The 27,757-nt window shown below is 52.0% G+C and overlaps 6 protein-coding genes across 6 annotated transcripts; 4 read left to right on the forward strand and 2 right to left on the reverse strand.

The window, feature by feature from the left end:
• Nucleotides 1–675: 675 nt before the first annotated feature.
• Nucleotides 676–5,276, reverse strand: BO82DRAFT_278300 (ubiquitin-binding TORC1 subunit KOG1; the record flags this gene model as incomplete). The annotated part of the gene is made up of 6 exons (XM_025631222.1): nt 676–865; nt 939–1,276; nt 1,326–1,659; nt 1,713–1,963; nt 2,039–4,765; nt 4,827–5,276. 6 exons carry the CDS (start codon nt 5,274–5,276, stop codon nt 676–678), a joined length of 4,290 nt encoding a protein of 1,429 aa, XP_025494194.1.
• A 3,569-nt stretch (nt 5,277–8,845) lies between these two features.
• On the forward strand, nt 8,846–13,613 carry BO82DRAFT_400040 (putative cell polarity protein (Tea1); the record flags this gene model as incomplete). Its single annotated transcript, XM_025639158.1, has 4 exons — nt 8,846–9,100; nt 9,215–9,626; nt 9,693–9,975; nt 10,049–13,613. The coding sequence occupies 4 exons, from the start codon at nt 8,846–8,848 to the stop codon at nt 13,611–13,613; spliced, it is 4,515 nt and encodes a 1,504-aa protein (XP_025494195.1).
• Nucleotides 13,614–17,314: 3,701 nt separating this feature from the next.
• Nucleotides 17,315–19,159, forward strand: BO82DRAFT_30192 (casein kinase 1 family protein). The gene is made up of 3 exons (XM_025632101.1): nt 17,315–17,650; nt 17,707–17,779; nt 17,843–19,159. Exons 1-3 carry the CDS (start codon nt 17,639–17,641, stop codon nt 18,871–18,873), a joined length of 1,116 nt encoding a protein of 371 aa, XP_025494196.1. The 5' UTR covers nt 17,315–17,638; the 3' UTR covers nt 18,874–19,159.
• Nucleotides 19,160–20,564: 1,405 nt separating this feature from the next.
• Nucleotides 20,565–22,259, forward strand: rsmA (putative bZIP transcription factor (Fcr3)). Its single transcript, XM_025634671.1, has 3 exons — nt 20,565–20,858; nt 20,929–21,197; nt 21,299–22,259. Exons 1-3 carry the CDS (start codon nt 20,730–20,732, stop codon nt 21,816–21,818), a joined length of 918 nt encoding a protein of 305 aa, XP_025494197.1. The 5' UTR covers nt 20,565–20,729; the 3' UTR covers nt 21,819–22,259.
• On the reverse strand, nt 22,260–23,624 carry BO82DRAFT_352383 (phosducin family protein). The gene is made up of 4 exons (XM_025634672.1): nt 23,546–23,624; nt 23,303–23,485; nt 22,820–23,175; nt 22,260–22,753 (listed from the first exon to the last, which is right to left on the reverse strand). The coding sequence occupies exons 1-4, from the start codon at nt 23,581–23,583 to the stop codon at nt 22,599–22,601; spliced, it is 732 nt and encodes a 243-aa protein (XP_025494198.1). The 5' UTR covers nt 23,584–23,624; the 3' UTR covers nt 22,260–22,598.
• A 290-nt stretch (nt 23,625–23,914) lies between these two features.
• On the forward strand, nt 23,915–27,693 carry BO82DRAFT_381880 (coatomer subunit gamma). Its single transcript, XM_025637888.1, has 6 exons — nt 23,915–24,338; nt 24,446–24,756; nt 24,822–25,788; nt 25,842–26,189; nt 26,246–27,061; nt 27,121–27,693. The coding sequence occupies exons 1-6, from the start codon at nt 24,263–24,265 to the stop codon at nt 27,351–27,353; spliced, it is 2,751 nt and encodes a 916-aa protein (XP_025494199.1). The 5' UTR covers nt 23,915–24,262; the 3' UTR covers nt 27,354–27,693.
• Nucleotides 27,694–27,757: the final 64 nt, after the last annotated feature.

A 27,757-nucleotide genomic window follows, 5' to 3' on the forward strand; every position in this document is an offset into this window, starting at 1 on the left:
AAAAAAAAAAAAAAAAAAAAAAAAAAAAAAAAAAAAAGGAAAAGTGGAAGGGAGGGTGCAAAGGTGGGCGGTTCTGGGAGACGAATCACCATCGTGTGAGTGCATCGCTCGCTGCATCACCAGCTAAGTGTGGGGAGGAAAAGGGGGCATGGGAAAGCAGCCATACATGCATGTATAAGAAGAAAGCAGAATGAGAACCCGAAGTCTGTGTGTGAGTGAAGAAAAAGCGAGAAGGGAAAAAGTTGTAAAATAGCCACAGCGCCGATTTGCTAACGTGATTCAAAAACTTGCTGTTGCTTGCGAGTAAGTCTACGCCGGGAGAATTGGAAGATGAAGGGTGAAAGCTTGAGGGTGGGGGGAGGGATATTAGAGGGTTTGACGGTTGGGGTGTTGTTTGTAAGGTTGGGAAGGACGTAGAGGGTGGTTGGTAGCGATGTATTACTAAAAGAAAAGAACGTGGTAGGATGAAACGGAAATGGATTCTGGGACTGGGGAATATCGATGGAACCTTGGCGCCGGTGGTGTGTCTGTAACAGAGTTGCGCTAATAGAGGACAGTCGGTTCGGAGTAGGGAGGTGATGTTTCGTTCACGGTGCGTTTGGTTCAGGTGGGTAGGATGCGTGGTCTCCTATAGCTCCATGTGATAGAAAGGAAGCGGATCCGCTCTGTGGACTTCTAGCATGTCACCAGGTTGATATGGTGGTCATTCAGTGCCGCACAGGCCAGAACGGTCCGATGCGGGTGGAATGCGGTGCTGGCGATTGGGGAGGAGCGGTTGTGATGGAGGAAGCTCGAGTAGGGCTCGAAGGTGGAGAGATAGGATCCATCGACGTTGAAAGTTTTCACTTCGTGACGGTTCGTGCCCCTGTGGACTGGTTAGCAAGTGTTCACCATTTGAAGAGAAAAAAAAAAGTTAGGGAGGTGAAAGGGATGCATACACCATGAAGACTGGAGCATGCTCGTGGACACTTAGAGTACGCAGTGTGTCGTTTGTGGCGGAGAAGGTAGAGATGGGCATGTCCATGCGTAGATCCCAAAGCTTGATTTCACCGTTGCGACTCCCGGACACAAGCTCCCTCAGGCCGCCGCGCTGCATGTGAACATTGGTGATCCATTGCTTGTGCTCGCGCCAGACCTTGACCATAGACGTTGTGGGCTTAAGACGCTGGTCAAACACCCGGACTGCGCCGTCACCGAATCCTGCCACAAAGATGTTTCCTGCTACTTGATCGGAAGTCAAGGAGGTGATACAAGAGCCCGAACGAGCAGGAATGTCCTGCGAATTGATCAGCCTTAGTCGGCATCTTGAGCCAGGAGTGACTTACATTCGTGCAGACTTCGGTAGCCGCATTCCACACCCGGATGACCTTCACGTCACCTGCAACTAATGCCTTACCCTGGCCTTGTTGCCAGTCCAGAACAAGTCCAGCATTGCGGTTGCTGGGAATGAGTTCAGGTAGGGCTCTAAAAGCAGTCACAATTTCCACATCATGCGCCGACTCGTAGTTTCTGAAAACTTTCAGGACACCATCAGATGACCCAGTCATCAACAGAGCTTGGTCATCCTCGTTGATATATCGGACTTCATTGATTTTGGAACCAGCCGGGTTACCGTTCGAGAAGCGATTGAGACGCTTATGTCTCTGCCAATCCCAAATCCTACCAAGGTTTCAGCGCATACTCAGTGCGGTTCAGACAGGTGAAGAACTTACGCGATCGTATCCTTGTCATCTGCAACTGCAATGTGATCCTCGAATTGGTGGAAGCACATCTTCAGAGGCTGACTGCTGTTAGAAAGAAGAGACAAAGAATTATCCCATCGGCTGCTGCCTGCTTTGCCCTTGAGAGGCTGGGTCTCAGAGATGATCTTCTCATTACGGCTTCGTCTCCAGAGGCGTTCGTTGTAATCGGCACTACCGGGCTCATCGGGTTCATTGGGTTTCATCTGGGGTTCCCGGAAATACTGAAGACGGGTGAGAAACTGTTCAAATTCGTAGTGAAACTTATCGCTCATAAGGTGAAGGAGTTCTGATTTTACCTCTGTGGACCAGTCCAAGAATCTACTCATCAAGGGAATGGCTGGGACCGCAACGGATTCCCGGGGCTCGAATCCTCGCGACGTAGGGGTGGGAGCTTGATTATAGGCCGTTGCGGGAGCAACTTGGTCATTAACTTCCGGGGGGCGTGTCCATTCGGGCGGGGCTCGTCCTCTTGGGGTCATAGGCATCCGGCTCTTGGGCGCGGTGAGAGATTGAGGCGATTGGGGTGGTTGAGATTCGGACGCATTAGAGCCTCCGAAGGCCAGGTTTTTAAGCGAGGCCGCCACACTCGCAGTTCGTTTGATACTTAGCGAAAGGTAGCCTTCCTGTTTGGGAGGGGCGACAGCGGGTGGTGTCGGCGGAGGCGCGGTTTTCTTTGATTCCGGCTTCTCGACCTGTAATTTCTGAGAAACCCGATTAGAAAGGTCCAGGATTTCGTCTCGAATTTTGTTAGTCAATGAAGCCATCGGCGAATCCAAGAGGCAGATGTGAATGAAGTCAACGATCATGCCTGCGTCCTGCGCGATATCAGGGTGGGGGTCAACAGAGAGGATTAGTAGTTGCTTCCAGATGGTTCCAAAGGTGGTATTTCTTGAGAGGCTATGCGACTTTCGACTCGAGACTGCGGGAACATCTGATACTTCCTTTTGAGTAGGGACTCGAGATCCTGCATGTTTCAGCTTCGAGAGTAAGTTCTGTTTCTCGTCCTGAAACTCCTCGTATGCGGCAATCAAGAACTTGTTCTGATAGCGTTTGACGAAAGCTGAGAAGAAGACTAATAGTTCTTTTCTCACGAGTACACTGCCGTCAGATGACATGGGCAATACTGCCATGGCCAGCGTTTCCTCAATCTGGGCTACCTGGTCGGTTAGGTCCGGGATACCCAGGAAGGTGGTGACCGCATGCAACATGGCAGCTCGTACTTCAGGCACAGGATCGAAATTGAGTTCACAGAGCCGGGCAGGAGCGGCACATCGAATACCCATCCATTTCGCTTCTGGGAAGTCGGACCACAGCATGCTGATACAGAGACACGACCACTGCCGCAACAGCGGATTCTCCACATCCATAAGGTGCTTGAGACAAGAGTCAAAAAGTTCGGCAGAGAGGCACACGTTCTGACCTTGAGGGTAATTTTTGCAGAAGATTGAGACAATGAATGCGCACATAGCCCGATGTTCACTAGCGTTGCCCACAGGGATTGGGGAAGAGGGGTTGAGGATCGAGATGAAGTAATGGATCCCATTGTCCTTCAATAGGTCATTCTGAACAGTATGGTCAACTGCCATGATTCTGGCCCAAATGAAGACCATGACTGGTTTAAGTTCTTGGGCTGCAGACTGCAGAAGCTTAACGACGTAAGGAAAGATACCAATGCTCAGAGCCAGGTGAACCGCCCAAGGACCGAGATCTAGGAATTTACTCAGCAGAATCAGAGCTCGCAATCTGTGTGCCTGACTCAAAAGGACCTGCAAGACAATTGGGAGCTGATCCGGTGGGTTCTTTTCTGTGGGGCCAGACGACAGATAAACCTCGAATGCAGTAAGCTGCTCCGCGAAGAACGTCGAATGCTGGTATTCATATTGCCTGCGACCCTCTTCATGGTCAATCAGGGCGGGAAGCTGCGACAAAACCATTTCGACAGCCAGGTCCCAGCTCTTCCACAGGGGATGATGATGAGTCTCCGGTAATTCAGGCGATGAGATAGGATGGCATTTGTAGGTGCGCATTACCCGCTCGGCCAGCAGGAAGTTCCTGAACAGGGCAGCCACCATCAAGTCTTGACGGAAGAGTTTCTTGAAGAGGGCTCGCGGCAAGGTGTTCCAAGCTATCGTATCCGTGATCGCAGTGAAAATCCAATTCAACTCTCCCAAAGGGCTGCGACGGTCCTGTAGGCGACCAGGCACCCTAAATTCGTCGACAGAAATACTGGTTTGAAGCGGGTTCTGAAGTATGAAGAAGCGCAGCGCGATCTCGATTGGTGTAGTTAGACAACAGGTGAAGAGATCCGCAGGAAGATCTGGATTCGTAGGCAGCGATTCCGCCTTCTGACACGCTGCGAGAATGATGCAATCTCCGTAATTCTGTACGATGGCATTCGGATCCCTCTTTCTCGCCTCGACATTTTCCTTCTCGTGCTTCTCAACGAAAGTGTGGAAGTTGGAAACGATGTTCCCAGCATGTGAAACATCGAAGACGAATAGACTCGGACCTGCAAGCCATGACTGTAAATCGTACAGTGAGACTGGGATGTATTGGGTATAGTTCTTGTTGAAAACCCAAATCTCGCCTGACTGGGTAGGAAGAGGAACTCCATGACCATTGTAGTGGAAGAGAACCCTCTCGTCTTTGGCGTTACGACGCAATGATATGCAGAACTTCTTGGTCTCATCGACTGAAGGGTCAAGATATTGCTTGTACCTAGTTCTCAAGCTCAGTGTCTCATACTGTTCTTGTAGCTTCTTCCCAATCTGCTCCATGATCTTGTTGGAACCACCAGGGGATGTGGTAGAGGTTGGATCTACCCAACACTCCAGCTTTGCCGCAGGGTTGGTCTTCACGACATCCGGGGGGTCAACGCCGATGTTCAAGCAGATGGCAAGGGCGGCAGAAACTGTCTTGAGACGGTCCTTCATGCGCCAGTCTTGACTCGGCCAGCTTCCGACAGGGTCGCGTGGGATTCCATTCGTCTCATGGCGCTTTTCTGTGAAATACATGTAGAAATTCTGGTAGAGATTCTCCTGTTAGAGGATAACCTAGCATCTGGGGCGTAGCGCCACTGCTCACCGAATGCAGGACTTTCAAGTACTCGCTTGAAGTGTATTCCTCCTGCCAACCATGGCGCATAGCAATATCTTCTTCTTCGTCACCATTGATAGCTTTATCAAAACCCACTCGAGGTCCATAATCGCTCCTGGCTCTCTTCAGGGCCGCGGTCGGGCGCGCGGACTCGGCGGGACGATCCATAGTCAGTCGCGGATTGACATCGAAGATAACTGAGTTCTCGCCGGCGGACGAGCTCGTCGGTCTCTCCGGTGTGATCACAGGCGGCGGTTTGGCCTCCACGGTGGTGAAGGATCGGTGGTGTCCAGCAACGGGCGCGGGGGAGATGTCGCGGGGTGGAATGTGAGTTTCGAGGTCAGGGCCAAAGGCAACACGAACGGACTTGTGTGGGTGCTTTCGGGGTTCGGATTGTAGGCTCGAGGCCTGTCGGTGGTCTGTATTATTCTGCTCCATTTTCTGGTTCCGGTGCTGTTGTTATGCGCAGATAATCATCATGTACAATCCAGTACGATGAAATGAAGTGTCGCCTGGAGATATGGGAGAAGTAATCAGATTCAAGGTGACAGTGAGAGAAGATGGGTGAAATTCCAGGCGTTGGAGATTGTGGGGTAGAAGCGAGTCTGCTCTCACCTTATCAACAATCATGTCACAGTGCATGCACTGGAAGCAGATCCAATACGCCCAATGCGGAGAGCGGGCGGTCAATCAACAAGATTACCACTCTTTCCAAAAGGGAGATTTGCCAGCTAGTGGGTTGTGATGAATTAGAGAGACTCCCCAGCCCTCCGTATGGTCAAGGCCGCTAGCACAAGCTCTGGGATGTGCAGGGAGCTGAATGATGATGTCTTGCAGTAACCTGAGCGTGCTATGGGCTTTGGCGGTGATCCTGCTTGGCATCGAGTTGGCCCGGAATATCGATATCGCCGGCGGCCGCTAATCTGCAGACCGCCGCGGCGGGCGGCATTACATCAGTGGCAGTATTCCAACTTACTCATATTCCGTCCATTTTGTATGTCTCTCCGCACCACGGATTACCTTCAGTACTTGGATGACTATTAATTAGTCAACTATCTAGAATTGTCGCAGCATTTGGTGAATACTCCTTCTAAAAACCGGTTACTATCGGTTGTCCCATGCAAGGCGACTGCAAAGGTCCTACAGTACAGGCTACATTCATAAATCGAAACAGAGAAATGGAATGAAGTAGTTAGTAGATAGCATCGTCAAGCTGGGCGTCGTTGAGCAGAGCAATACTATAGATAGGCGCAAGGCTGGATAGAAATTGTATGAGTATAGTGCAAGGATACTAAAGGTCCTGGTCTCCGTAGTTATCCAGTGGTGATGATAGTTAGTGAAAACGACAGCCGCCTGGCTTGAGGTTGGCAGGGCATGGTCCGAAGTGCCGGCCATCCCACGCCCCATGCATGCATGCCGCCCTTTAGGTTGCCGGTTGCCCAGACTCCTGGACGGAACAATAATAGCAATCCGCAATTTCCTCCTGTCCATCCATCCGCGCGCCGTTGAAGATGGGCCCCCCGATCACGCATGACTTAATCGATCCGCATTGGAAAAAAAAAAAAATTGAAGATTCGTCGAACCAGCCCCCTTATTTTTCGTCTGCTTATTTCTCTTTCTCTTTCTCTTTCTCTTTCTCTGATACCTGATTCTTGTTGTCTGCCTGATGTTCCCACTTCACTGACCCCTGGATCTGTCCTGTCCTGTCCTGCTTTCTGGGACGGTACCGAAATTGGTGAAAGGTGGCTCGTGACGGGCGGACCTAAACCCGATTGTCGCAGCACTAAGATATACGAAGGTTACGGCCACCGTTCTTCCCCAGCCAGTCATTGTCATTAGACAGGCACTGTCGATCTTCCTTCCACTCCAGCAATGTGTGGCCAAGTGGAGGAATGTGCAGACGAAGCAGCCACATACGGGGTGGGCATGGAACGATGGTTGGAGAATTATGAGAGGTACATTAACGGGGAACTATAGAGGGGGCACCGCACAGGCTCAGCATCCATGTACTATGTAGGTACAGTACATACTCCGGAGTAGTAAGTACTATGCCTGGTTCCTGCATGAACGACGGTGGTCGCTCGGCAAGGGATGGGCCCAGTGACCAATCTGAGGCCTGAGTTGACCAGTGTATAATGAGGATGGTCGACCACCCTCCTACCACTATGCTTCCTCCAGAGCATGCTTTTCTGGTGTGCATCATGCACCTGTAACTCATGATGTTCTTGGGTTTAAGTTAAGATAACTCCAACATGGAATGCTGGGAGGGTAAAATGTTGATGTGGTGGTGGTGGTGGTTCAGGAACCATCTGAATACCACCAGCCTCTCGCCGCGGTTCCTGCAGAGCGATTCCCCACAGGCCGCACTTGAAACGGTGGTCCCTGACTCGCAATCCACTGACTTGCGATTATGACAGTGGAACTGGATGTTTAAACATGGCTTGATCCATTGCGCGCGCACGCACGCACAACCGGCCAAATGGACCGTCGACATGCAGGCAACTGTCGAGCGTTCGAGAGATATTTCTGGTAGAGAATCAAGCTTCAGAGTTTTTGTGATTGAGCTTGCGACAGAAGAAGTAAAGCAGGAGCATCCGGAGAGGTCAGTGAAATGTCTTATTGAATCATTTCGTAGGCTGGCTGGGTTCATTGGAATGTATGGAAAGAGCTACGCAATTTACTTTGGAGGGATCAGTCACTCAATCAATCACCTCGTGGGTGCAAATGTTTGTATCCGCTCTGTCTCTCTCTCAGATCGTATAATTTATTACATTCGAAGCTTATTTATCTGAGGGTCGTGTGCCGATAATCAAAATCAAAAGTCAGAGGGGGAAAAGAAAGAGCAAGAAAAAAAAAAAAGAAAAACATGATCAATGAGGAACTGCATAACCAATAACCAAGCTCATCACATCAGTACGTGCGTATTGTAGGTAGTAAATGAGGCGGTGTCGCACTGTCCCCTCTCTTCTTCTTCTTCCCCCCTAAACTGCCTGCCAGGGCTAAGTAGACTACGGTACTTCAGGTACTCCGTGCTCTCTAACTTGCTTATTCCCCTTCCTTCCTCCCCCTCCAACCCCCCCCCCCCCCCCCCCCCCCCCCCACCCCCCCCCCCCCCCCTCCCAACCCAAAAACCACAGCCCGCCCAAACCCAAACCCAAACCGGGAATTATCTAATGCTGCCCGCTAGAAAGTGTGAAACGCCGGAGTCTTGCATTATTCCTGTCTCTCTCGTTCGCTCGCTGCCTCCTCCTACTCCTCATCCTCCTTCTCTCATCTGTTGCTCCCCCAAAGTCTCCCCTAAGGCTCTTTCTTAGCCCTAGCAGCATTTTGTTTTCTCGTATTTTCCCATTGTTGAATTTTGCTTCTTTTTCTTTTGGGGTCCTTGATATTTCCCTGGGAATTCTCTTTTATCTCATACATCCATCCGCCAACTGATCTCTCATCTTTCTGGGACCCTTGCCGTTCCCGTTCCCTCCCCCCTCGTCCTACCCTTGTTTGTTTGCTTGCTTACCTGCTTGCTTGCTTGCTATCTACCTCTTTTCTACTCCTCGGTTGCCCCATGCTTCTACGGAGTCGCAATCGCACTGTGGCGAGGCTATTTTGGAAATAGAAGGAGGGACTTATAACACAATTCGTTTGTCGCAGGACGTGAAAGCGATCCTGACCGATTGGAGGTGCGCCGTGGTAGCTCCCTCCGTCAACGCCTTTGTCAGGAACAAACACGCAACGGTTGCCGGTTCCTACACCCATCGCCAGCGGTTCTCTGGATACGCAAAGTCGGTCTTGTCCGATATTCGCTCCTTTAAATCAGATCTAGAGCCTGGCGCCTTTTGCTCGTTGTGCGTTTGATCGCACCACTACCATTCCCTCAACACCAGACCAATTGAGGTTCTGCTGGCAAACAGAGGCGTTGTGAAGCGGGCAGTCGCTTCTCCCGTCTCACTTTCTTTCCCTGTATTTCTAGCTGATTTGCGTTCGAAACGACCGTTAACGACTCAATTATAACGATGGCATTTCTCTTTAAATCGAAGAAACACCAGCAGGGTTCTGGGCTACCTCCGGCGACCAGAGGCAATCATAGCTCGGAAGGGGCACCCGCGAACGCACCGGCGACTGCGCCCACCGGACCGAAGGAACGAGATTCAGCCCATTCGCAAACACCCACTCCGAGCAGCAGCTATAACAATTCCTTGAACTCGGTGACCAGCATCAACAGCCCCGATCATCCGCGCATGCGACAGAGGGCCGAATCTGAGTCGCAGGTTAGTCTTCCAGGTCTTCCCCTGACACTCGTCCCAGTCAACTCCTGTCCCCAGACAAGCGGCGATTTGAGCGCCTCCCTCGTACGTCATGGCTAATTAGTTCCTGGTATACAGGGTCCAAGACCGCAGCAACCACCACCGGCAAACAGTAATAATTCCTCCCCGAATAACAGTCCCGGTGCATCGCTCTATCCCTGGTCCCAGAGACGACTTAATTTCTCGAATGCTCAAAATGTCCCCTTCCCGCGATATGGAGCAGCGATCAACGCGGTGGCGTCGAAGGAAGGTGACATTTACATGATGGGCGGCTTGATAGACGGATCAACTGTGAAGGGTGATCTTTGGATGTTGGAAAGTAGTACGGGAAACTTGTCCTGTCTCCCGATCGCTACTGTTTCGGAAGGGCCGGGTCCCCGAGTCGGCCACGCAAGCTTGTTAGTTGGCAATGCTTTTATTGTGTTCGGCGGTGACACCAAGGTAGACGAGAGTGACACGTTGGATGACACTCTCTATCTTCTCAATACGTGTATGTTTGTGCTTCGCCCCGCCCCTTTTGTCGCTCCCATTAAAAGTGCAATCCTGACAGTCTCAGCGTCCCGCCAATGGTCGAGATCGATTCCTCCTGGACCCCGACCCGCCGGACGGTACGGCCATACCCTCAACATCCTAGGCTCTAAACTTTATGTCTTCGGTGGGCAGGTTGAGGGCTTCTTCTTCAACGACCTGGTTGCGTTTGATCTCAATCAACTCCAGAGCCCTGCCAACAAGTGGGAGTTCCTGGTTCGGAACAGCCACGAGGGCGGTCCGCCTCCGGGCCAGATCCCTCCCGCCCGAACGAACCATACCATTGTGAGCTTTAACGACCGGCTTTACTTGTATGACCCCCATCCTTCCCTACGTCTGTGAATCGTAGCAATTGGCATATTTGATTCGCTAATATTCACATAGGTTTGGAGGAACCAATGGCGTGCAGTGGTTCAATGACGTGTGGTGCTATGACCCACGCGTCAACGCTTGGTCTCAATTGGATTGCGTCGGATTTATTCCTACGCCACGGGAAGGCCATGCTGCAGCTATCGTGAACGATGTGATGTATATCTTCGGAGGCCGAACGGACGAAGGCATCGATCTTGGTGACCTCGCTGCTTTCCGGATCACGACACGACGATGGTATTCCTTCCAGAACATGGGACCCGCCCCGTCCCCTAGATCGGGTCACAGCATGACGGCTTTTGGGAAACAGATCATTGTTTTAGCTGGCGAGCCTAGCTCTGCGCCGCGTGATCCAATAGAACTTAGCATGGCATACATCCTTGATACTGCCAAGATCCGATACCCAGCCGAAAATCAAGGTGGAGAAAGGGGTCCCATCCAGACGATGCGGAAGATGAGCGGGGACCGCTCCGCTCAACCGACCGGGCGGTCTTCTCGTGAGGCACAACATCAGCATCCGGACCCCCAACGACGAGGACCGGCGATCCAGCCGCGGGAGAACGTTGTGACAAGTCCCACAGGCAGACCGGCAGAATTTGGACCCAACTCAGGACCTGGCTCTCGGCTGCCCAGAGCATCCATAGCCCAGGCGCCACCATCGGGGCCTCCTCCCCCGGGCCAAGCCCCGACGCCCGGTCCCAGAGGTAATGGCCCTCAACATGCCATCAATCCCAGGAGCAGAACTCCTACGAAAACGGAGCGTGTCTATGGAGGACCTCCAGTGGAGACTGTTCGCGCAGTGGCACCCGAGAAGGACAGGGAATCACCGGGTGTCAAGGATTCACCGAAAGACTTCAAGCCGGTACAAGAATCAAGCACCTCGCCTGCAGGTCAACGTACGCCTACCCAGCAACAAGCAAGAATATCTGTCAAGGCCATGGAGGCCGGTGAAGCTGCTCCCCTTATTAGTGCACCGGCTCGGCAGCGGTCGTTGCGACAGCATCGGCAGCGCGGCTCTATGGATAGCGCTGATGAGTCCATCCTAGGTCGCAATGCCAGCATTGATGGGTCGATAGAGTCTCGCAGCTATCGGAATTCTAGGTCGGGTGACGAGCCACGGTCTCCCCGGCTGACTGCTCACCAGGAGGCCCTGATCAAGGAGCTCGAAGCCATGAAGAGTCGCAATGCCTGGTATGCTTCTGAGCTTGCCCTGGCAAAGAAGGCTGGATACACACCAAATTCGTCCAACAGCCCCGTGATGGACGAGCGGGCTACGGATGCACTAACAGATGAGGATCGTCCTTTGATCGAGGCCTTCCTTGCAATGAGAGCAGAGCTTGCCAAGATGCAAGCGACTGTAGACCGCCAGGCAGCCATTGCGTCCAAACGGGTTGCGGAGGTCGAACACCAGCGCGACGTCGCCGTCAACGAGGCAGCCTATTCCCGTGCCAAGTTGGCAGCTCACGGCGGCAGTCAGAGAGGTACTCCACAACCTGATGGGCCAGCCCAGGACTCGGATGAAGCCATCTTGGAACGAACTACGGAGATCAGCAGAAGACTTGCTTTGGCTCTGGCGGCCCAAAACGACCTCAAGTCGAAGCTCGAGATGATGACGACCGAGTATGAACAGGAAAAGCGGGGCAGAGAACTGGCCGAAGAGACATGTGAAGCGACGAGAAGGAGATTGGCAGAGCTCGAAATGAACAATAGCAAACTCGAAGCTGAAAGTCTTCGTGCAGAGCTTCATCAGGCCGAAGCCTCTGTCAGAGAGGAATCGATGCTGCGTTCCGAAGCCGAGTCCGCCGTGAAACAATTGACTCTGGACAAGGAGGAACTGACGCAGAAGCTTGAAGAATCTACGTCCCGACTGAGAGACTACGGCAATAATCTTGGCAGTCTTCGGGAAGCAGTGACCGCTTCTTCTGACAAGTCTGCTCTTCTCGAGCGACAATTGGATGACGAGCGTGAGCGTCGCGAGGGACTAGAGAGAAAGCTTCTTCAGTTGAGGTCGGAGCACGAAGAGCGAACTGCCGAACTCGAAAATGCTACCCGTCGCCTGAGAGACGCGGAGGAGCTTATCGAGATTCACTCCAAAGAAGCGGAGACGCACAAAAACGCATTCCTGTCGGGTCTTGATCGCGCGTCATCAATTGATTCGGACACCGCTCTTCGATCTCTTTCTGACCAGCGTGTTTCCGTCTTGGAGGCTCAGGTTGAGAGAGCCAACGAGCTGGCTAAGACTAGCCAAGCTGCTGCGAATGAGGCGGCAGAAAAGCTTCGGCGTGCAGAGGAGCGAATTGCTGGATTGGAGGCATACCAGGAGCAGGCCAGCCGAGAAGGCCTACAACTGCGCAGGCAACTTCAGGCCGCCATGAAAGAAAGCCAAACCCATGCCGCTGACAATCGTGAATTGAAAGCGCAGTTGGAGAACCAACACCGTGAGGCTGGTGCGCTAGCTGTGCAACATGCCGCTCTGAAAGATCTTCTTGGTGAGCGGGGTGTTTCGTACTCTGATAGCCGTCGCTCGCCTCACCTTGAATCCCCTGGATCTCGTTTCGGTACCCCTGAGGCAGGTCGACTCCGCGAGTTGGAACAGCAGCTTTCAGCTAGCATGAAAGCCCACGAGGAATTGAAGTCTTCCTTCGAGTCTCGTGAGCAGGAGGCCGACCGCACGTATAGGGAGAAGTTGGAGCAGCTCGAGAATGATTACCAGTCTGCCGTCCATTATGTCAAGGGCACGGAGAAGATGCTGAAGCGCATGAAAGACGAACTCGCCAGATACAAGTCTCAAAATGCCAAGCTTCAATCCGAATTAGATGAGGCACAGTCCTCCCTGGGGGAAGCCTCAAGCGGGCCGTCAGAAGCTCCAGCCGAGTGGGAAGTCGAGCGAACCAGGCTTGAGAAATCGATCTCAGACCTTGAGCAGGAATCATCGGGTACGATCGCCAGCTTAGAGGAGCAGGTTAAAAGGCTCAGGGACGAACTTGCTACCCTCGAGGCGGACAAGACCAGATCTCAATCCGAGCTCGAGCACGTGCAACAGGAGCTTGCAGCAGCAGCTGAGCGGAGTCGTGCAGAGCTGGAACAGCTCAAGAGTGAGAACGCTTTGCTTGAGGACCGGGCGTCTGATGCTGAGCAGAAAGTCACCATGCTTCTTGATCAGGTCGAGGCGTCTGTCGGTCAATTCCGTCGCCAATCGCAGCCTGTGCAAATGAATGGTATTTCGCGCACCCACAGCAATGCCTCAAGCAACACCATCGGTGCTGCAAGCCGTCGATCCCGTGCCGACAGCGCTGTGTCGCAGGAGGAGGCTTTCCTGGACAACCGTAACTCCATGGCCTTGGATTCGTTGGCGAACGAACTGGAAGCTTTGCGTAGCCACTGGGAGAGCACAAACCGCAATTACCGGCTAAGCACGCAGTCCGATTTTGATCGTACCCCAACGAAGGAGACGGGATTGAGTGACAGCCTGGCTGAATGGAGGCGGCGATTGGATGAGGACGAAGCCAGAGCAAGCTCTCCCGAAAAGATCCAACCCCGAAACGCAGCAGCACATCACGCCACAGCGAACATGATCTAAGGAGGCAGGATGACATCACTTGTCTTTCGCTTGTCGATAGTCAGGCTGCGATTCTCCATACTATTCCAGGAAGTTGCGCTGCTGGGTATGGTCATTGGTCCCCGCACTTGGTCAGATGACCATTAGGGCATTTCCATCTTGTGCTCATATGTTGACACTTCGTGGCCCGATTGCCATCAAGCTGCCGAGAGGCCTCAGGAATTGTGTCTCTGGCTTGTCCAAGCCAGCCTGTTTCTCCTTTGCCCCGATCCCATGCCCCTACCTCCTTTCCTACATTCACCTATTTTCCTGCCCTTCGTTCGCGTTTTCGTTTATACCCCTTCTTATTCTAGTTCCATACTTGGATTGTACTATTACCTCTTGTTAATTCTTAACGAAGCCTCTGTCCGATATGTATGAAAGACTATGTAGTCTAGACTCAATGCAAGTAACTGTAATTGCCCTGACTTCTCTCTTTTTGTCTCTTCGCCATTTGTAGGCAAATGTTCCTTCAGAGCAGACATATTCGCAAGGTCAAAACTATGTCAGCGTACATGCCTTAGGCCTCAGCGTCCTGAGTAGTAAGTACCAGGATACAGTTCACCTTGGCCTCCGCCTCACTCTGCCACTTGTCTCACTACCACTTGGCAGTAGCATTCACTCTGGTGAAGTATGAGCATGTAGGGAAGGGCCGAAGGCCTGGTGTCAGCTTGCCATTGGTCGACTCTGTAGGTGCGCCATCAATACTTATGAGTTGGTAGTGTATAGGTTAGATTCCACCACGGAAAGTCTTCGGAGTCAGTATAGAATATCTTGGCTGCTTGGTCTCAATGCAACAGATAAAAAACGATGCAGTCAGTTGCAATTGTCGTGAGTAGAGATACCGTTCTGGGAGGCGAATGGGTCAAATGTATTGCTTTTCCAAACAATATACGGCATGACGAGATCTTTAGGTCCCGTGTCCCGTGCTCGGCCCTATATATTCAGCCGCTGGAGGGCAAGTATTGACAACCCAGCCGAAAGAGCCGTGAACCACTGCCATTGTCGTGGATTTGGAACACCGTAAATATAGAAGATTTGGGCCAATGCTATCTGCATCTCCAGTGTTTTCTTCTATAAGTTTAATTATGATTTACTTGTTAAGGAACTCAAGTTGTGGTAAACAACGCATTGAATTAACCTGTCAGTCAGGCCCATTCAATCCACTTCAAAAAGGAAGATCCACGCAGTTGTGCGCATAAACAAACCTTAACTCCATCCAGCACGGGTGTAAGCTAGCTTTTGTGATAGTTCATATTTTGTTTTACAAATGTACAGTATGTACCTGGGAAAATGATCCGTGAGTGATCGATCAGATTTTGGATTCCATATGTGTACTGAGTAACACCCCACGATCGATAGTCTGTGATCTATCACCTCCCTTCCCCCCCCGCTCAATACGTGCAGTACCTGGAAACCAAAAAACAAGGGTGTGTGGGGAGGAGGAGTGGGTGGGTGCGTGCGTGTGGCACTCTGGGCTGGGTGTGTGCGGGTTGTGGGCAAATTTTCCAAAAGGAAAAAAAGTCTCGATCTCAAACTAGACCCAGCCAGCCTGTCAATTGATTGATCTGATTGTCACCGATAAGGCGCGCGCGCGCGCGTGTGTGAGTATGTCATGGCCTGTGGGTGTGGGTGTGTGTTTCTGCCCAAAACGAGGGCGGTATTTTTTATTCTCAGATGTCACCGGTGACTTGGGTACTGTAAATTATTGCCAGTGCTGTATCCGAGGTCATCTGCCAGGCTAATGGGTCACCGCCCGGGGTTGTATTGGTGGGAATGAACGGGCTGGATTGATGGCGATGATGATGATGATAATGATGTTGTTGTTGTTGTTGTTGTTCAGGGTTGGTTGAGGTAATTAAATTCTGTGCTGAGCATAGCCTTGGTTTTTAGTCACCACTGCTAGGTTGCTACCTGAAAGGAAGGGTTGTGTCTTAGAGTAAGAGCATTGAAGTGAGGTGGATTGGCAGGACAGACAGGGCTGCCCTGCTTGGTTTTAGTATGGGTTTGCGGTGTATTGTACGTAGTGTACTGCATAGTGCTGGTTGCGGCCAATTCGTTGCTAACTATTAAGACAAAAAGCAACAATATATTCTCAATATTGTAGATACTGAAGGTGGGTTTGTACTGGGGATGAGCAGGTGGTTAGATCATCGACCTATTACTGTATCAATTTACGCATATAATAATAATGATGAGGTATTTCCTTCCTTCCTTTGAACCGCGGGGGAGGCGCGCGGCGACGGAAAATACAAGACGTACGGTTCTCCGCCACAACCGGCCCAACCTTACGTTACCTCGTTACCGACTGGAGGATTGATGATCGATGGACTGATTGACTTCTCGCCACTGAGCTAAACAACATTCTAGAAGATCAATGCAGATTGGTTTTTAAGATTTTTTTTTTTTTTTTTTTTTTTTTTTTTTTTTTTTTCCACTTTAGTCCCTTGGGTCTGAAGCATCGAAAGGATCCCCCCTAAAAGTCACATCACCCTGGAGATGGCTTGCTTGAAATCCCTCCATGCGTATAGTCATTCCTCTATCGAGGAGGACCAAACAACCTCCCCCTGCATGAGACAGTTAGGAGGCGTCAGGACCGAAATCTTGTTGAACTGTCAGCCTACCTGCCTGCCTACCTCTTCTGCCTGTTTTCCCGGTTTGGATTGAAGGGCATTGAATTGGGTTGCGACTGCCACCAGGCAAGAAGGGCAAGAATTGATGACTGTCAGAAGTTGGCCACTCGTTGACAGACGGGAGATGTGCAATTTGTTCTTCACCGACTCCTCCTCTCAGCCACGCTTCAATTGGGATTAGTACTTGTATCTGTAGGTTTCAATAGTACTTGAATCTGCCTTGTGCTCAGAGTGTTTTGCATTCACTTCCATATATTGAGACTGTAGATGGTCTCTGAAAACAAGATGTAGATGTCTTGTCCTCAAGCACAGGATCTGATGACTTTGATACTGGAGCTATACTGGAGAACTTTATACTATACTTACCCAAAATTACCATCCTGTATCTTTGCGTATTGATCCAAACGTGAAGTCAGAGCCGGGCCAATCCAACGCAACCAACCACTCACTGCATTTGCTTGGTGTCTTGTCTCTGCTTGGTGCTAAACTTATCACTCAATTCCCTCTCTTACTGTATGTACTCTTGCTGTCTCTCTCTTACCCGCCTCCTCCTCCCCCCCCCCCTCTCCTCTACTCTCGATTTGACCTGCTTTCATTTTCCTCTTCCCACCCACCCACCTCTCCTCCTTCCCTTCGCCTCCTCTTTCCTCCTCCTCTTCCTCCTCCTCTTCCTCCTCCTCCTCCTCAAACCACCTTTCACTTGTCAAGGCTTGGTCCTTGAATGAATATCGGCTGATATCGCTGCTTTTATTTCCTTCGTGTTTTTCTTCCCTCTATCTTCGTCGTAGCGTCGTTGTCCGTCTCGTTGCTCTCTTTCTTTTTCCGTCCACGTCCACGTCCACGTCGACCCGTTCCCGTGTTCGCCCGTTCGAAAAGGCTCATCACCTCAGCTCCCCTTTCTCTTCCCTCTCCGCCTTTTTTCGCCCATCCGCTCGGATTCTCACGGTCGGCTTCCCCTCAATCATCCACCTCCCTCCCTCATCCCATCTTACTTTTGTAAGATTTCTGGTCTATACCTGGTAAGTCTTCATTCGCTCCCCCCTGATACTTTCCTTCACCGTGTCACGTCTGCGTTGTTGCTGCTTCTCTCTTTGGGGGCCGTGGTCAGCCTCCCCCACCCCATTTGCCTGCTCCACGTCCGTCCTATTCACTATCTAAGCGCCCATCTGCATGCTGTGTTTGGTGATTGAACATCCTTTACAACACATTCCATTCCTTCCTTTCATACTCAATTGTGTCTGTTGTCGTGTCTGCAACGTTATCAACTGCCTTCGTCCTCCTGCCTCGACCGGGTTGTGGCTAATCGTTGATTTTTCTAGCACAGTTCGTCAAGAGATCGATCACAGCCGGTTGCTGTGACTACACTTGATCAGAATGACGACCATGGTGAGTATCCTCCCCACCTCTCTCTTCAGTATGGCCATTGCTAACGACACATCAAGGATTTGCGTGTCGGTAACAAATACCGCATTGGCCGCAAGATCGGCAGCGGTAGTTTCGGTGATATCTACCTTGGTATGTGACGTTCGATCCGGAATCGAATATCCTCTCGAGAACATTGAACTGACTGTGCTCCAGGCACGAACATCATTTCCGGCGAGGAGATCGCTATCAAGCTCGAAAGTGTCAAGGCCAAGCACCCGCAGCTTGAATACGAGGCCCGTGTCTACAAGTCTCTGGCCGGTGGTGTCGGTATTCCTTTCGTGCGTTGGTTCGGTACTGAGTGTGATTACAATGCTATGGTCATCGACCTTCTTGGTCCCAGTCTGGAGGACCTTTTCAACTTCTGCAACCGCAAGTTCTCGCTGAAGACTGTTCTCCTTCTCGCCGACCAGCTCATCTCTCGTATCGAGTACATCCATGCCAAGTCTTTCATCCACCGTGATATCAAGCCCGACAACTTCCTCATGGGTATCGGCAAGCGTGGTAACCAGGTTAACGTGATCGATTTTGGTTTGGCCAAGAAGTACCGCGACCCGAAGACTCACTTCCACATTCCCTACCGCGAGAACAAGAACCTCACCGGAACTGCTCGTTACGCCAGTATCAACACTCACTTGGGTGTCGAGCAGTCCCGCCGTGATGACATGGAGTCCCTCGGCTATGTCATGCTCTACTTCTGCCGTGGTACTCTGCCCTGGCAGGGCCTGAAAGCTGCTACCAAGAAGCAGAAGTACGACCGTATCATGGAGAAGAAGATGACTACACCTACCGAGGTTCTGTGCCGTGGTTTCCCCAACGAGTTCTCCATCTACCTCAACTACACTCGTTCCCTGCGTTTCGATGACAAGCCGGATTACTCATACCTCCGCAAGATCTTCCGCGACCTTTTCGTTCGCGAGTCCTTCCAGTATGACTACGTCTTCGATTGGACCGTCTACAAGTATCAGAAGAATGCCGCCATGATCGTGGACGCCAACAAGAAGGACAAGGAGGCTGAGGAGCAGCAGCGCCGTCAAGGTGTTCCTGCTGCTGCACCCATGGGAACCCCGGGTGCTGCCGCCAAGCCTGGTGCTATCTCCAGCCAGCGCCGCAAGGTCATCGAACGTGGAACTCTTGACAACACCCCGGACACCAACCGTGCTGTCGGAGGGAGTGACAGGATGTGAGTATCTGAAACCTAGGTTCCGTTGTAGGGAACCCCTTTCCTCTGCGTTTGGTGCTTTGCTATGACCCTGCACGTAGAGGTCGACTTGAATTCTGGAATCTGACTAATCTCATAGTCTTCGGCGTTAGGCTGCGTTCTGCTTCAAGGGTTGCTGCTTCAGGTGCTTTTGCCGCCCGTAGCCGTACGAAGCAGGACGATGGGTACGGTGCTCAGTGGTACTGATCTGTGCGACCTAGCAGTGTAGCTTGATCTTTTTACTCGGGATTCCGTCCAGCTTCCTGCGTGTTGACACTGTTCTATATCTATCTTGAGGAGCCCAGGCTTATCGACGATACTGGTGACCTTTTGCAGCCTGCAGTCAACCTTTCGGACTTACTCGCCAGGGATGTTCCCTTTTACCAATCTTTCTTTACTACTTTCCTTACTGCATTCTCTATTGGCCCGTTACCCGTTTAAAGATCGTCTTCCGGTTCGCCGCTTCGATCCGTCACGTTTTGTTGATCGGCTGTCTCAGGCCCTTCCGTGGAAAAAGTGCTGTTCTTCGCGCTCGAAGAGCGAGATACCACTCATTGATGGAAGGGCCTGGATGGCAGACTGAAAACGTTCTAATCGTGGCTATTTTACGTCTCACCATCTCGGTCCTCATGGTTACTCCTCCGATCATCGTTCAGCCTGTGAAGACTACAGCCAGTGACTGGGATGGCTTGACCGAAGGAGATTGCAAGAACGAAACAACCTGTTTTCAAGCACAACAAATTGTATTCGAGACCAGCCACTGTTGCCCGACAATCTCTTCCGGCCTCTCGGACTGTTCTGCCTTACAGTTCCCCTTCTATATCGATTGCGTGCTTTTTGTCATCCGTGATTTTATTTCTTTGTGTTCTCAGACTGTCATCATGTTGTTATTGACGCATCAGTGGGGACGTTGAAGTTCAGGGGAAGGGTATGTGAAAGGTGAAGAAGATGGCTGTTTCTTTGGTGGTCCTCGCGCTTTCGTGCTATGTTTTTCAGTCATGCAGTATGGGTCTTAGACTTGACGGCGGACTAGAGTCAGCATCCAGAGCTTCGGGCAGCCAGGGGAGGAGCACGTCTCGGCATATGGGTATTCGGCGACGGAAAATGGTTAGGGTCGCTTCCGGGGTGGTTTCTGCGTCGATTCACGTTGTTTCACTGATGATGTTTCATGTTACTCTGCGTTCTATCTAAACCTCACTCAATCACATATCACCAGGGACGGTCAGAGGAGGGCTGCTGCACGTTGCTGACGGACTTGGCAATGTTCGGGCATCAGCATGCTCGGGTCACGTCGGTAGCTTCAGCCTCGCCTCTAAATTCTCGAATCCCCCAGATTGTTATTCTTGAGCAATTGGCATCCCTTCGTTTGTAGCATTGTCGAATTTCCGGTTCCTCATATTGTAGGTTGTTACGGATATTGTATGTTCCAGTTGTGATAAGGCGGTCGACGGTGGTCATGGCAGTGGCCCGATCAAGCCAATGACAGCGGGGGGCGTGATCGGCCCTCGGGCCCTCTGAGCCGCCCCTCATTGCTTTTCCTTCCTTTCCTTCGATTGGTTTGGTGGCCCTTGAGTCTTTTGATGGCCCTGCCCCCATCCAGTCTAGACTGCCTTAGGTAAGGGTAAGGTAGTTCCTCCGTAGGTAAGCCCCTTCCGTGCAGTGGACCAGGCCCCGTTCTTCTTCATCGATTCATCCACCACCACCTCCGTTCCATCTCTTATCCCAACTCTCCTCTCGATCATTCTTGGCGTCAGCCTTTCCTGTCCCGTCGGATCCTCCTCAATTATTTATCAGCATTTATCAGCAATCACAAGAATCCCGACGGATTCAACTGTAGGAGAGATGGATTACTCCTTCTACTCTACTCCCAACTCGCAGCAGCAGCCTTATCCACTATACAACCTACACGGGCTGCCCACTCCGGACCAAGTGCCTCGTGCCGAAGATGCCCAGGGCACTTTTCCTCATCTTGTTCGCAGCCGCTTCCCCCCGTTCCCATACACCTTTTAGACGCAGTGGTCTAACTAAGCCATCTCATCAGGGATCACATAATTACCAGCCCTTCGATCCGAGTTTACGCTTTACGGATGCTCATGGCATTCGTTCTTTTGTCCCTCCCCCGCATTCGCCGCCCGAATCTCTGACCAAGCAATCGGTGTCCAGCAACGATATCGCCAACCCCAACTTTGACCGGGCTTCCCTTGAGGCTGATGACTTCCCTGTCGACTTCAACCCGGGCCGAAGTAGCAGCGAGGAGAAGGATAGCGTGACACCAGCACAATCTAAGCGGAAGGCACAGAATAGAGCTGCGTATGTGAATCCCTACTCCGTTGTTGGGCTTTGGTTGCCCTGCGGGGTGTCCTCAATGCGAGGGAGCTTTGCCCGCTGACCGATGGTTTGCTCTTGGATAGTCAGCGCGCATTTCGCGAACGCAAGGAGCGGCATGTGCGCGAGCTTGAGGAGAAAGTCAACAATCTAGAGCAGGAATCCAACACCTTGATGGCGGACAACGAGCGACTCAAGCGCGAGCTGGCTAGATTTACCACGGAAAATGAGATTCTCAAGGCGACGTCCGGCTCGTTCCGGCCTCCTAATCAGCAATCTATGGGTTCGGAACCGACGACGACTGGACCGCTGCAATATTCACCGACCGATTTCAACCCGGGCTCCGACTCCACTGGCGAGCTTCCACCGCGCCACAGAGTGACCACCTGTCAGGTCACCGGCGAGCGGCTTCTGGACGCGGGAGCCACTTGGGAATATATCCAAGAACATGAGCTTTTCAAGCGAGGGTCGCTGAACATGGCCGACGTGTACCAACGGCTCAAGGGCGCAGCTCAGTGTGATGGGACCGGCCCGGCCTTCCGAGAGAGCGAGGTGCGCAAGGCCATCGAGGAGAGCTCTGCCGCGTGCAGTGACGAGTTGATATGATATCCCTGTTTTCTAGCGTAGACATTCTTTTTCTCTCTCGTTCATTTACTTTATACACCCATCTACTTGCGAGTTTGATTTCTGGATGGTACTGATAAATGTGGCGTTCTGCTTGGGATATGATGGGACGTCCGATTGGACGCATCACTAATACACTTATACGAGCACTGGTCGGCAGCGTTCGTGCTCTCAAAAGACGTGGGCGACCTCATCTGTTCGACCTTCTTTGGCGTTGAACAGGGGATTATAGGAGTACCACAACGACGCCGTGGTCATTTGATTCGCAAAGTATATATACTTGTTATCTAGGCCATTTTTACGACTCCTGGGAATATAGGCCTTCATACTGTTCACCCACCATGAGCTGTCTCAGCCTGCAATGTTGCTTATAAATCATGGTCGGCGACCACATTTGAAGGTTCTATTTTAAGTAACTTTCTTCTTGGCCATCTCATGGTCTTGATCTTAACATAGGCTAAGTATGAGAGTAAAGAGCCAGGCAAGCATTTCCATGGTAGGAAAGCTGAAACTAGTATAAGGACGGCAAGAGCAAAATGCTCAAAGCTGAAAGCCTTCCATTCTCCCGAGCCCAGCTCCGGAAGTGCAATATGGTTGCTACATGTGCCCATCTCAACAATAGGACTGCCGCCTCGATACCTAAGGATGTATCCATCCCGTAGATATGGAAATTCTCCGTGAGCCCCGTCGTTGATCTCGGTAACGATTTGCCCATCTCGCTCGAGACGAAAGAGCATGTCTTTCGATATTGCGACGCAGCGTCTAGTCCCAGTCGTCATCGTCATCCTGGACCATAGGCCGGATGGACTTATTCTTAGCGATAGCCGGGCGTTCATCGTCCGATGAGTCCGATCGCTTCTTCAGGCGAACGTCACTCTCTTTGAGAGCGCCTAGATCCAGGAGCAGTCTCTCGATGTCTATACATCTGCGGTTAGTGGCGCCTGCGAATAAGATACATCAGGACAATAGTAGACCTCTCTTACCTTCTACAGTCGTGCGCGGACCCTTAAGTTCCCGCAATGTCACCAGTTGTCTCTTAATTTCGGTGTTTCGATAGACCAGGATAGTGGGCGTATTGCGCTCGGGATAGCCCTCGATGCACATGTTGGCCCGGATCTCGCAGAACTTGATATCTCCGTACTTGGCCGCCAGGGTCCGCCAGAGTTCCGTCAACCGTTGTGACTCAACGTTGCCGCCAGTCGAGGCGAGATGAACCAAGACAAAGCAGTTGTTCGAGGCCTCCGTTACCTCGCGGGCGTAGTCGACCTTCTGGAGCGGATAGACTTGGTTGTGTACACTCGTTTGCTGCAGCGTCGAGAGCTCTGCTAGTCGCTTCTGACTGTTGTTTGACAGTATACATTAGTGTTTGGGAATTCTTCTGGTCTCGACTGGACATGTCGACATCGGGTGAGAATCCTTCCTGATTCCACCGCCGGGATGGGGGGCTGCTCGCATGGCCACAGTACCGGTATTGTTCCAGAAATGCCTCGTCTTCCTCGTCCTCTAGCTCATCCAGCTCGTCCAAATCCTTGTCTTCGAGTCTGTTTTCATATGCCTTGCGCTCCGCTTCGATCAGCGCCTCTTGGATCAACGGTTCGGGGTCCTTGGGCTTCTCCGGGATGATGCCATGCTTGCGGAGGATATCGTTCCTGCGGGGGTGGGTGAGCCATGCGGTTAAGGGGGGGGGAGGTGGTCGGAGAGCTGCTGACCATTCGGTATCTTCATTGGGATTGACTTCGACCTGCATTGTGAATAGTGCGTTTCAATGTATCTGAAGAACAGGTTGACACGATTCAGCAAGTGACATACACATAATGTTGGAGGGGCATATCTCAATGCCGCATGTTTGGAGTGTTTGCACCCAGGGGGGAAAGCAGCCACACCGCCCTGTGGCTCAGCCGCCCACAGAAACGCGGAAGGCCACCTGGAGATTGTGTTGGCCGCCGGGCAGGAACGAGGAGGAGCTGCTGCTTCTGGCTGTCTGTACTGTACTTACGGCTCCCGCTGCTACTACTGCTACCACGGCTACTACCACTACTGCTGCTGCTTCCAGTCTGGCCCCAAAACATCCTCCACCTCCTCCACCCTCTGCCCTCTTAATTGTCCCTGTTGCTTCGCGACTTCTCCCTCGGGACGGGCACCACTTGCTAATTGCTTTCTTTTGAGCTCCTTCTTTTCTGTCTCTTCTTTCCTCCTTGGAAGGATAATGAGGGCGCCGTAGTGCTTAATCCACCGCTTGAACAACGTCCGAACCGTCATACGAAACCCGCCCTTATTCAAAGCCACCATTGATTGATCCATCCTTCCACACACCCCACCCACTATCAACCACCTTCACCTCCTACGGGGCTTCCCCCTTTGCTAGTTTGAAGACCGCAATATAATCTCATTGCTGCTGCGGCAATCCCTGCAGCCCATCAGCCATCATGAGTTACGTTAAGAAAGATGAGGACGCCGACCAGACCATGATCAAGTTGGACCGGACCTCCGTATTTCAAGATGGTGAGCCTCTTCAGTCCTCTCATTGTGTTACACACTCCTGCAACCGTCGCATTCAACCTCGATAATCGTTTACTGACGACGGTCTCGCACCACTTGCGTTGGATCAGCCCGCTTGTTCAATTCCTCCCCGATATCCCCTCGAACATGCCGCACTCTCCTGACCAAGATCGCGGTCCTGCTGTTCACTGGGGAGCAGTTCCCCACGAACGAGGCCACCACCCTGTTCTTCGGCATTTCGAAGCTGTTCCAGAATAAGGACCCCTCCCTCCGGCAAATGGTCTACCTGATCCTGAAGGAATTGGCAAACACCGCCGAGGATGTGATCATGTCGACCAGTATCATCATGAAGGACACGGCTGTGGGCAGTGATGTCCTCTACCGGGCGAACGCCATCCGTGCCTTGTGCCGCATCATCGACGTAGGCGCAGACCCTATACTCTGAATTATGAAAGGAAGTAGCTGACCGTTGTCGAACCTATCAAGGCCACCACCGTGCAGGGTATCGAGCGATTGATCAAGACCGCCATCGTTGATAAGACCCCGTCGGTTTCCTCCGCAGCCCTGGTTTCATCCTACCACCTCCTCCCTATCGCGCGTGATGTCGTTCGCAGATGGCAGAGTGAGACTCAGGAGGCAGCGTCTGGCGGCAAGCAGTCGACCGGTTTCCTTGGTTTCGGAGGCAGCTCCCAGTCCCACGCCATCTCGCAGTCGAACTTCATGACCCAGTACCACGCGATCGGACTCCTGTACCAGATGCGCTCCCACGACCGGATGGCCCTCGTCAAGATGGTGCAGCAGTATGGTGCGGCCGGGGTGGTCAAGAGCCCTGCTGCGCTTGTTCTTCTGGTGCGATTGGCGGCCAAGTTGGCGGAGGAGGACCCTGGCTTGCGGAAACCGATGATGCAGATGCTTGATGGCTGGCTCCGACACAAGCACGAGATGGTTAACTTCGAAGCGGCCAAGGCCATTTGCGATATGCGCGATGTCTCCGACGCGGAAGCTTCCCAGGCTGTTCACGTCCTGCAGCTGTTCCTATCCTCGCCTCGCGCGATCACCAAGTTTGCGGCCATCCGCATTCTCCACAACTTCGCCTCCTTCAAGCCCCACGTGGTCAACGTCTGCAACCCCGATATCGAGTCGCTGATCTCGAACTCTAACCGCTCCATCGCTACCTTCGCCATCACTACTCTCCTGAAGACGGGCAATGAGGCTAGCGTCGACCGCCTCATGAAGCAGATCTCCGGTTTCATGGCTGATATCACTGATGAGTTCAAGATTACGATTGTTGAGGCTATCCGCACCCTTTGCTTGAAGTTCCCCAGCAAGCAGGCCGGTATGCTGGCCTTCTTGAGCGGTATCTTGAGGGATGAGGGTGGATATGAGTTCAAGCGCAGTGTCGTTGAGAGCATGTTCGACCTCATCAAGTTCGTCCCTGAAAGCAAGGAAGACGGTGAGCTCTCCCTTTGTGTTTGCAAATGTGACCCAGACTAATTACTTCTCAAGCTCTTGCGCATCTGTGTGAGTTCATTGAGGACTGCGAATTCACCAAGTTGTCCGTGAGAATTTTGCACCTGCTCGGTGTGGAAGGCCCTAAGACGTCCCACCCCACCAAGTACATCCGCTACATCTACAACCGCGTCGTTCTGGAGAATGCTATTGTCCGGGCTGCCGCCGTGACCGCTTTGGCCAAGTTTGGCGTTGGCCAGAAGGACCCCGAGGTCAAGTCGAGTGTCTCCGTTCTTCTCACCCGCTGTTTGGATGATGTTGATGATGAAGTCCGTGATCGCGCCGCTCTGAACTTGCGTTTGATGAGCGAGGAGGATGAGAAGGCTTCCCAGTTCATCAGCAATGGTAAGTCCTGCCTGGCATATCGCGGTCAAGTTCGAATTGTGCGCTGACGATTGCAGAATCGATGTATTCCCTGTCGACGTTCGAGCACCAACTTGTCATGTATGTGACGTCGAACGACAAGCAAACATTTGCTGCGGCCTTTGACGTCTCCACGATCCCGATCGTCACACAAGAACAAGCGTTGGCTGAGGAGCGGACGAAGAAGCTCACCAGCGCGACACCCACGCTCAAGGCACCCACCACCGGGCCCCCGAAGAGCAAGGCCAACGGAGTGGCTGAGGCGGCTACCGTGGCTGTTACCCAGAAATACGCCGAGCAGCTCATGCAGATCCCCGAGCTCAAGGAGTATGGCACGTTGCTCAAGTCCTCTGCTCCCGTTGAACTTACGGAAAGCGAGACTGAGTATGTCGTGACCGCTGTCAAGCACGTTTTCAAGGAGCACATCGTTCTGCAGTACGATATCAAGAACACTCTCCCCGATACCGTTCTGGAGGACGTGACCGTGGTCACAGTTCCAGAAGAGGAAGACATTCTGGAAGAGGAGTTCATTGTTCCTGCCCCCAAGCTTGCTACCAACGAGCCTGGTATTGTCTATGTCACATTCAAGAAGCTTGCTGGCGAGCACAGTGTCCCTGTTTCTTCGTTCACCAACACTCTCAAGTTCACCAGCAAAGAGATCGACCCCACCACTGGCGAGGCGGAGGAATCTGGATACGAGGACGAATACCAGGTCGAAGACTTGGACCTTACGGGCAGCGACTATGTTATTCCTACTTTCGCCGGCAGCTTCGACCATGTATGGGAGCAGACGGGTGCCAACGGAGAGGAGGTCAGCGAGACTCTTCAGCTCAGCAACATGAAGGGCATTGCCGGTAAGCACATACTCCCTTACAGTCAACTGAGAGCGATCCAGATGCTAATTGCAGGACAGATGCTACGGAACAACTTATCTCAACTCTCTCATTGCAGCCTTTGGAGGGCACCGATGTAGCGCTCAGCAACAGCACGCATACCCTGAAACTGTTCGGCAAGACCGTGACCGGAGGCCGGGTGGCTGCACTAATCAAGATGGCCTTCTCCAGCAAGACTGGAGTAACGACCAAGATCACCGTCCGGGCGGAGGAAGAGGGCGTTGCCCCGGCTGTGATTGCGTCCGTTGCTTAAATGCCTGTGGCCAGTTGTGTTGTGTAAACTTTTTGTAATGGAGGCATGTTCTTGAAAAGGCGCGCATCTAATTGGCGACGAGTCCTGCATTATGAGATTTTTGAAGTCTTCTCTTTACTATATTTTCTCTACGTTGTTGTTCTCCCCCCTGAACCTTTCTACTTTATATTCCACCTCAATCCGAATGTCTTCTTCTTTCCTTCGTCTTCTAGAATCCTGGTGTTGAGTTTAGATGCGATCAAAATTCTTGATACGTAGGCGTACCGATCACGTCACGTGGACCCTTAGTTGCTGTTGACACTTTGTTCTGTGACAGCAACCAATCTCAAATTCTTTTTCCATGTTCTATCCTCTCAGTCCTGAGATCCTCATTTAACTTGTTTCACAATTCGCGTCCCTAATTT

Source organism: Aspergillus uvarum (genome assembly GCF_003184745.1).
Source record: "Aspergillus uvarum CBS 121591 unplaced genomic scaffold BO82scaffold_13, whole genome shotgun sequence".
Lineage (NCBI taxonomy): Eukaryota > Fungi > Ascomycota > Eurotiomycetes > Eurotiales > Aspergillaceae > Aspergillus > Aspergillus uvarum.

Bases quoted from the DNA above. Each gene is read 5' to 3' on its own strand.
- BO82DRAFT_30192 (XM_025632101.1), top strand. The intron at 17,780-17,842 runs GTATGTGACGTT...ACTGTGCTCCAG, and splicing joins TTTCGGTGATATCTACCTTG to GCACGAACATCATTTCCGGC.
- rsmA (XM_025634671.1), top strand. From the start codon at position 20,730: ATGGATTACTCCTTCTACTCTACTCCCAACTCGCAGCAGCAGCCTTAT. The intron at 20,859-20,928 runs GTTCGCAGCCGC...CCATCTCATCAG, and splicing joins AGGGCACTTTTCCTCATCTT to GGATCACATAATTACCAGCC. The intron at 21,198-21,298 runs GTATGTGAATCC...GCTCTTGGATAG, and splicing joins AAGGCACAGAATAGAGCTGC to TCAGCGCGCATTTCGCGAAC.
- BO82DRAFT_352383 (XM_025634672.1), bottom strand. From the start codon at position 23,583: ATGCAGGTCGAAGTCAATCCCAATGAAGATACCGAATG. The intron at 23,486-23,545 runs GTCAGCAGCTCT...CCACCCCCGCAG, and splicing joins CCCAATGAAGATACCGAATG to GAACGATATCCTCCGCAAGC. The intron at 23,176-23,302 runs GTACTGTGGCCA...GTCAAACAACAG, and splicing joins GCATTTCTGGAACAATACCG to TCAGAAGCGACTAGCAGAGC.
- BO82DRAFT_381880 (XM_025637888.1), top strand. From the start codon at position 24,263: ATGAGTTACGTTAAGAAAGATGAGGACGCCGACCAGACCATGATCAAG. The intron at 25,789-25,841 runs GTGAGCTCTCCC...TTACTTCTCAAG, and splicing joins CCCTGAAAGCAAGGAAGACG to CTCTTGCGCATCTGTGTGAG. The intron at 27,062-27,120 runs GTAAGCACATAC...ATTGCAGGACAG, and splicing joins CAACATGAAGGGCATTGCCG to ATGCTACGGAACAACTTATC.